This window comes from Chelonoidis abingdonii, chromosome 1 (genome assembly GCF_003597395.2).
Source record: "Chelonoidis abingdonii isolate Lonesome George chromosome 1, CheloAbing_2.0, whole genome shotgun sequence".
NCBI classification, from domain to species: Eukaryota; Metazoa; Chordata; order Testudines; family Testudinidae; genus Chelonoidis; species Chelonoidis abingdonii.
In genome coordinates, this window is record NC_133769.1 from 96874394 (window position 1) to 96883031 (window position 8638).

At 48.0% G+C, this 8638-nt stretch overlaps 1 protein-coding gene across 7 annotated transcripts in view; it reads left to right on the forward strand.

The window, feature by feature from the left end:
• The first annotated feature begins 572 nt into the window (after positions 1 to 572).
• RANGAP1 (Ran GTPase activating protein 1) overlaps positions 573 to 8638 on the forward strand; it is a 28228-nt gene continuing 20162 nt past the window's right edge. The window contains exons 1-7 of one of the 7 annotated variants that reach the window (XM_075068069.1): positions 573 to 750; positions 1781 to 1837; positions 2482 to 2642; positions 3533 to 3660; positions 4599 to 4658; positions 5426 to 5605; positions 6179 to 6313. In XM_075068069.1, coding sequence (XP_074924170.1) covers positions 1791 to 1837; positions 2482 to 2642; positions 3533 to 3660; positions 4599 to 4658; positions 5426 to 5605; positions 6179 to 6313 — 711 coding nt within the window. In that variant the 5' untranslated portion in view covers positions 573 to 750; positions 1781 to 1790. Of the gene's footprint in view, positions 875 to 905; positions 1113 to 1780; positions 1838 to 2481; positions 2643 to 3532; positions 3661 to 4598; positions 4659 to 5425; positions 5606 to 6178; positions 6314 to 8638 lie in introns of those variants that run through there. The other 6 variants (XM_075068083.1, XM_075068088.1, XM_032787595.2 and 3 more) reach the window with 6 other exon arrangements.

Genomic DNA, 8638 nt, shown 5'->3' on the forward strand with positions numbered 1-8638 from the left:
CCCACTCACCTCTCTAATGAATTACATCAAAGCATTTGATTGCACTGACAAGTCCATGCATGTGCTGTTTGCATACCAAACGTTTCTGGTGAACTTTGGCAACTGCAGCCTGCACAGTTTGAACGTCAAAGCTCAGGCCTGGCAACCAGCAAGTTCACACGGGGTTAGAAAAGTTGTTACCAACTTTGAACAAAAACTGCCTCCTGGCCCTGGGCCCCCACAGAGGCTGGTTCAGCCATTTCAGTCCATTCTCTAGTCTAGGGGCTGTAGTGTAGAACCCGGCAGCGCCCGCATGCCCCCTGATTGCCAGGCCTCTAACCTCCAGCTGTGCACTCACTCTCACCTACCTCCCACACCCCTTTTAGCAGCTGGCGCTGCGAGAGGCAGCCTGGGAACCACAGGCCACGCGCACGGCTCCCCCACCAGAAGGGCTCGTTCTTCTTTTGTAGAACTCCAATTCCCGGTACGCCTCGCGGCACAGCGAGCCACCGCCTGGTGCACCACGGGACTTGTAGTCTTCCCAAAGCTCGGCGAACCTGGCCATGGTTTCCATGAGAACCACAGTTCCCAGTGTGCCCCGCGGGGAAGGGCCGGCGTCAGCGCCGCGGAGGCGGCCGGGCGAGCGAATCAGAACCGGGAAAACGAAACTGCCGGGTTTGAAATCCTCCGCCTCCCCGCTGCGCCATCGTCCTCGGCGTGACGGGCCAGAGCCAGGCGCGTCCGACCCACATGCGGCTGCATCGCGCGCAGGTGAGCGGGCCTGGGGCCGCGCGGCTTGTTTACTGTAGGGTCGGCCGGAAGTTGACGGGGTCGGGGGATCCTGACGCTTCTCCAGCCCGATCTCCAGGTAAACAGCTGCTGGGGGAGGGGCTGGGTGGATGGGTGTGTGACCCCCGCAACCCCTTGCTGCCCCGGGGCGGGGTGCGGCTGTGCCCCGCGTGGCTGGTCCTGCGCCCAGTTCCCCGGGCCATGTGCTCCGGGAGACGCGCCTCCAGCCCCGCATCCCTCCCGGTTGTTTCTCTCTCTTGCTGCGTTGCAAAACTGGAGCTGCCCTGCTATTGTGCCTGCCGCCTCCCCTGGGCTCCGCAAGCGGCCCGGGCGGACTGAGGCGGGTGAGTAATTCTGCGCTGCGTAGGCAGGGTTATTGCATCACAGAGCAAGGAGGCGCCGGTCCCGCCTCTCTCTGTTACAGCCTCACCTGCTGTGCTGTGCTCTTGGCCGCATCGCCGGAGAGCCATTAACTACAGCGTGATGGAGAGCAGCGGAAGTAATGATCAGGGGGTTGAAGTGGCTGACACAGACAGATGGACAAACAGCTAGCCATGTTGTTGTAGCCCTGTCGGTCCCAGGATATTAGAGAGACAAGTGGGGGTGAGGTAATATCGATTATCAGATCAACTTCTGTTAGTGCTGCTATGTCTGCACTACAAATTACTTTAGTATCACTTGCGTCACTCTGGGGGGTGAATAATCTGAGCGACATTAATTATATCAGCCTAAGTGCCAGTGTGGAATGGGGTATGTTGGTGGGAGAGCTTCTCCCACTGACATAGCTAAGGCCTCTCAAGGAGGCAGGACCCATCCACTTAGAGTATCTTCACTAGAAGTGCTACATCAGCTGTACCACTGTAGTGTAGACATAGCCTGAGAGAGACAAGCTTCTGAGATCGCTTAGCTCAGTTTTGACTAGTGGGTGGCCGAAGAATCCACAAAAACATGATGTGCAATTGCCAAGTGGGGGGAAAAATTATCTAATATAATCTAAAGCATTTCCAACCAGGATCAGAAGAATGAACCAACCAAAGGGAAATCTTGGATTGTCTGCAAAATTTACCAGGTGTGTCAGGCTGTGGAATAGTTTTTCAGGGAAAGAGGTGGAAAACCCCTTTGCTTGTTACAGTTATAACTAGCCTGGGTAAAATACTAGTAAATAATAAAGTACACTGTAGTTGCTCTTGTGTCCTGCACCCATGTTACCTCTGTGGTAGCCATTCAGTAACCAAATCTGATTCCAGTACTGTGCTGCCATGTGAGTATCTGCCAGGATTTAAGTGAAAAGGAAAAACAGTTATGTTTAACTCTGGCCCAGCTTTCAGAGGAGGGGAAACTCGCAGGGCTGGATCATGGCTTGTGTTTAAAGGCTGTGATTTTGGGGAGAAGAATGCTGTTTTGCAGTTCTAACAGTATTGCAAACAAAGTAATGTTTTATGGGATGTTGTCAGGTAGTTCAGGTGCCCAATTCAGTTGTGCTGATTAACAGTAATCACTAGATTAAAATCTAAACCTTTCCTTGCAACACACTTTCAGATTCTGAAACTGACCAATCTAGTCTCACTGTCATGATTGTTACTGTCTGGGTTTTTTTTAATAGCTCAATCAACTAGACTTCTAAAAAAATCAGTATTGATAACCTGAGATGCTATTTGTAAACCAGATTACACCTGTTTCTTCAAGTCAAAGTTTTTTTGTTTATCTTGACAGTGTACTCCCTTTAAATCAACAGTTCTTGGAAGTTGGTGAAGTGGAGAAAATGGCATCCGAGGACATTACTAAGCTAGTGGAGTCACTTGCCAAAGCCCAAGTGGGTGGAAGGCAGCTGAGTTTCAAAGGCAAGAGCCTAAAACTCAACACCGCCGAAGATGGTAAGAGAAAACACTTGTGCTGGGGCAGTGTTCCCCCTGGGTACATGTTAGTGCTATCCCAGAGCTGTGTGTCATGAACCACCTCCTAACTAAAGGTGTCTGGACACAGCTAACTCCAATATGTGAGAATCTATGTAATGTGGCAGGGGGATACAAAAGTCAGCCATCTGAGAAATGGGGACTTCTGATACAGAAGCAAGCCCTCCCCCTCCCACCACTCTATCCCAGCTTCACTGCTACACCTGGAGAAACTGGTTTTGACTCTTCCTGACTTATAAACATTGATTTTGTTTTGGGAGCGTCTCTTGTCCTTTTAATACGCACACTGACTCTTTAAATTGCTAGAGGCAAAGGACTTTCCTCCTACACTAAACGCTTCAGGAAGCCTAGTAAAACTCGGAATGATTGAAGTGCCAAGGGATGCTAGCAAGGCTTTACAAGTCCTGTGCAGGGGATTGGTTAGTCTCTCCTGCCTGCCTCCGCAATCCCCCTTGCCGTTGGATAGAGTGTCTCAGTTTCTGTCTTAGTCCTAGACAGGCTTGTTGTTTGCCTGGGGTGCTCTTCCCCCTGCACATCTCTTTGTTAGGATAAAGCACTGGCTGGGCAGTGTTGCCCTTGTTTTGCAGTGGGGGAATAAATCCCTGAATCGCACCTGGAAGTAAGTTGTTCTCAAACCCGTGACTGACTTTTCCCACTAGTTTGCATGGCGCTGCTTTCCTTCTTACCCCGCCTTGGTAGTGCAAAACCACGTTAGTTGTGGGTTAAAGACCTAGAGGCTGGGGAAAAATGAGTATTGGTGGGAAGAGAGACTCTGCAACCTGCCTGTGTAGGGAACCTAAGATGACTTGGGTTAGAAAGGAGGAAAGTAAGGCTCTGCTTACTCCGTGCAGCCAAAGAGGTGTCTAAGGAAATTGAGGAATTTGATGGCTTGGAAGCCCTGCGCCTGGAAGGCAACACCGTGGGTGTGGAGGCAGCAAAGGTCATTGCCAAAGCCCTGGAGAAGAAAGCTGAACTCAAGGTGAGATCTTTTAGTAGTACTGAAGGGGAGGATATCTTGATGAGGTGCTGAAGCCTTTCTGTTTTTGAGCACTGACCCAGGACAGGTCCCTGCAGGAGCAATACAAACTTCAAATTCCTTCCTTGTCCCCCCCAGCAGATAAGAATAGACCCAGGAAACTAGGCTTGTGTATGAATAAGTGGTAGCAAACCCATAGGATCTCATAACTTGGCTTAACAGCCCTATGAGTAGCATTTGCTGAAATACTGCATTTCAGCCTTGGGCAGCGCTCCCTGTCTGAGACAAGAAAACCGTGAGAGAAGACTCGCACCTGGGTAAGCCTCTGTAAACCAGAGGGGAGCACTCCAGTAATGCAATGTAGCCACTTAGGGCTGTGATCTCATCAGATCTTGCAGAGTCAGACCTCCTGCTTGGGTAGGAGACTTCAAACAAAGCCCAGGAAATGGTGATGGAGGTTTACCACAATGTTTTCTACCCCTTGAATTATTTATCCAGTACTCTAGCCTAGTATTGAGGTGGGTAGGTACTGTACCACTGGAAATGCTATCTTCTGAATGAAACCTAAACCTGAAGCCTTGACGCTTGTGGTCACTGAGGTTTCTGTGGCCCTTCTCATAAGTTTAGGCTTCCTGTCATGATGAAATTCTCATTCTACATCCTTCAGTTTTCAGTGGTAATCTTCACTTATGTCCTCAGTTCTTGTGTGTTGTTGCTGGGCACTGTTAAACAGATGATGAAGTCTATCCCAGAAATGACTGCGTTTCCTTAGTGGGTGAAGTGAATTATAGTTTGTGTAGCTCTTTGGCATAATTAGGTGACAGGCACAAGAGAAGTGTAAATTGTAATGTATCATGTCCCCTGTTGAGTGCTGGGGGTTAGAGGACCTTTGTGCGTGCTTCTGATTTGACAGTCATATCTTTCCATCTGTCTCTTTTTAGAGGTGTCATTGGAGTGACATGTTCACAGGGAGATTGAGGTCTGAGATCCCCTTTGCTCTGGTAAGTGGGAGAATTGGGGGTTAAAGTTTCAGATTTGTGATTACTCCTAACCCTAATCTCCTCTTGCTCCTTATGTGCACACTTAAAACTAGCCATCCTTTCCATGGATCCATGTGCTGTCAAAGACCCAAATACAGACATAACCTCGCTGATAAAGCATGAGTATGTATGGCTTTCCCTCTCCCTCTGTCTCTGGGATGATGGGAAGAAGCAATAGCATAATCGCCTTCTGGCTGATCAGTGAAGCAGCTCTTCTCTGGAGGAGGATCAGCGGTGTGGCCATCTGATGGGCAGGGCGGAAGATGAGGACTCCAGAATAAAAGAATACCCTCTTAAAAGCAGCAACTTGAAATGATTCTGGGGTGAATCAGGAGATGGCTTCTGTAATCTTAAAATCAAAAAGAATAATTGCTCATTTAAGTAGCATGTAGTTGCAGCTGTGAAACTTGGTACTTGGGCAGGTCACTGAAATGTGTGTGGCTCCTGTGGCCTTCTTTTAAAAAGGCCTGGATAACTTCATGTTGTCTAATACTTAGAGCTGTGCACATTCAGCTAACAGTAATCAAATCCCATGCTTCAGAGCCCAAGGTAACTGCCTTGGCAATCAGAAAAGATTCCCTCTGCCTCGTGCAGCACTGCATAATGCAGTGTGTGTGGTTGGCTGGGTGGGTGGGAGGGGGGAGAGGCTTTTCTGAAGCACCGAGTAGTGGTCTAAATGGGCCTGTGGAGCTATGTTACTAAAAACCAAATCCCTTGTCTCCTCACAGACTGCCCTGGGGGAGGCCCTTATCACCGCTGGTTCCCAGCTGGTGGAGCTGGACCTGAGCGACAATGCCTTTGGGCCAGATGGCGTGCGTGGCTTTGAGGCACTGCTGAAGAGTCCTGCCTGCTTCACTTTGCAGGAGCTCAAGCTGAACAACTGTGGCATGGGCATTGGAGGCGGCAAGGTAAGTGACACTTCTCAGTCCCAGCTCACTTGCATTGGTCACCCCATAAAGATTGGGTGTGAGGGGCCTTAGGTTCCAACTTCCCCCTTTGTAGTCTTGATTACCATCATACTTCAGACTGATCTCATGAGGTGTCCAAGATGAGCAGACTTGGCCTATCCCATTACCTGGACAGGAGAGTCCCCCATCAAGAGAATTCTGGTGTTCTTTGTCTGAACCTCGTGCCTGAGCCTGGCTCTGATGGAGGCTGTTCTTTTTGAAGTATAAAACCAAGGCCTTGACAATTCATGGTGACTGAAGAGCAGGGTTGTTTACCCAAGTTTGTGTTTAGACAGGGCAAAGAGACTATTGTGTTTTTGTGCTATAAATTTCCTTCTACAGTTTCAAGTGTGATTACACTGTTAATATTGTGTAATAGTGGTGGTGTAAAATGGTTCCTGTGTCCCACACCAGAAGCAGCTTCACTTCAGTGGTGTCCTAAATGCTTCCTATATATCTAATTCATAAAACATTTCTTGGATCCTCCCAAGATGAGATGCTATAGTAATATAAAGCTGTTAATATTGTCTCTAGATCTTAGCAGCTGCCCTGAAAGAGTGTCACAGGAAGTCAAGTGCCATGGGCAAACCTCTGGCTTTGAAAGTATTTGTGGCTGGCAGGAACCGCCTGGAGAACGATGGTGCCACCGCACTGGCTGAGGCATTTGGGGTAAGCTCCAAAGTAGGACTTCCTTAGAGAGGGGGTACAGGTGTGTCAAGTAAATGTGGGTGCTGGTTCTGGTAGTGATAGGGAAGCAGTGTGTATTCAGACATGTATGCTAAAGAAATGTGCACTGAGGAGAAGGGTGTACATAAGGTACTGGCCCTCAGTTCATCTTTACCACAGCAATCTGTATGCTGCTAAAACAGTCAAGCATTTGAGGATGGTAACACCAAGAAAAGGAGAAGACTTGGTTAGAGGAGGCATAACTGAGAGTAAGGGGACAAGACTGAGCACAGAAAACACGATCAATTTGCATGATGAGTAACTACTCCACACTATAATCTGGTAACTGTTAGGTGAAGTGATGTATTGCTTGAGTAACTTAATACTGTACAGAACAAGTGATGCAGCTGGAGATAATCTGGCACTGGGAGGGGGTGGGCCAAATGACCAGTTAGAGCTCTATCTCTAATCACTATGATATCTGGCCCAGGCATAGCTTTTATCTTTCTCTCTCAAATCTCCTGCAGGGGGCACTACCAACTGGTGTCATTTCTACCCTTAGCCCCTGTTCTGATCAAGCTGTTAGTGCTGATTTGGGTGTGGGAATGGAAATCAGGCTGTCCCATGCCCACCTTTCTATCCAGCGAGAATGAATGAGACTGGAATTTGGTTTAGACTTGTGGTAGTTTTGGGGGACTAAGTGACAAGAAGTCTCCATGTTTCCTCACCAGCAAACCTTACATTGCCTCCCTCTTTCCTCCTGTGACCTCCATATCCTAGATCCTTTGTGCTCAATCTCAAAACACTGTGCTTTTCAGCGAAAAAGGCCCATAATGATTATATACAAGTCTGGCAAAAAATAAGGCTTTAAATTCAGTGCATGGAAGTTTGAGATACATTCTTAAAGGGTGAAGTTATCCTGAGAGAGACGGGCTGCCCTCCTAAAGCTCTTCTAGGCAGAGAATGTTTGTCTTCATCCTGTTTCTTTCAGCCATGAGTACCAAGTAGGGGTGGTATCCATGAAGGGACTAGGTGTTGTAACACTGAGCATCACAGCGCCTATCTTTTAGATACCTAGAAAGTCGCAGGAACAGCACAGCATTCCACAAAACCGAGTGAGTGGCCTAGGCTCCTTACACAACAAATGGGGAGAGTGAAGTGCCTAAGCATGTGATCCACAAAAGTAAATGCACCATGAAACCAACAACAATATAACTGAGATGTTGATATTTTCATCCTCTGGACAGAGGGCTTAAAGTCCCTCATAAATTTCCACCATAACTTCAGCAACCTCCATCCGTCTATTAAATTCTCTCCCTTGAACACTCCCACACTAGCATCAACTTCCGGGATACCAATCAGCTTCAGCAATGCAACCCTGCGGACAACCATATACAAGAAACCCACATAGCAACACACCTAGGAATCTGTTATCTACAGCCAGGCACTGGGATACCACAAAATGTGCTCCAAGGAGGAAGTCTGGGATATACAACGTAACACACTCAAAACCGCCTTCACCAAACACCACTTCACCAGAGACTGAGATCGAAGTTTGGATCGGGCCACCCAAATAGCCCGAGAGAACGTGCTTCAATACAGAAATAAAACCCCTTCTGACTGCACACTGCTAGTTGTCACCCATCACTCAACACTGGAACGCATTATCAAATAGTTAGAACCCATGCTCAATGGGGATCTATCCTGAAAGAAATCTTTCTTGAATCCCCTCCTCTGGCCTCCAGATAAAGCCCCCCAACTTCTCCAAGCTCATCAGAAGCAAGCTCCCCACAGACCAGGACTACGCCATCTTAGAGCAGCACCAGACCTTGCCAGAACAACAGATGCAAAATCTACAGACGTATATCCACTGCTACAATGATCATTTCTCTCCTCCCCCACCACACACACCTTTCAAGATCCAGGGGTCTGACACATGCCTATCCCAACATGTGGTGTACCTCATCCAGTACACTAAATGCCCCAATAACAACTGTGTGGGTGAAACCAGGCAATCACTATGCGCTTGAATGAACTCTCTCAGAAAAATAAGACAAAAACACTATATCACCTGTGGGTGAACAGTTTTCACAAAACAATCACTCTATGGCCACGTCTACACTACGGGATAATATCGAATTAGCTAAAATTGGTTTTATAAAACTGATATTATAAATTCGATTTTATGCAGCCACACTAGGCACAGTAATTCGGCGTTGTGCGTCCATGGTCCGAGGCTAACGTCGATTTCTGAAGCGTTGCATTGTGGGTAGCTCTTCCGTAGCTATCCCATAGTTCCCGCAGTCTCCCCCGCCCCTTGGAATTCTG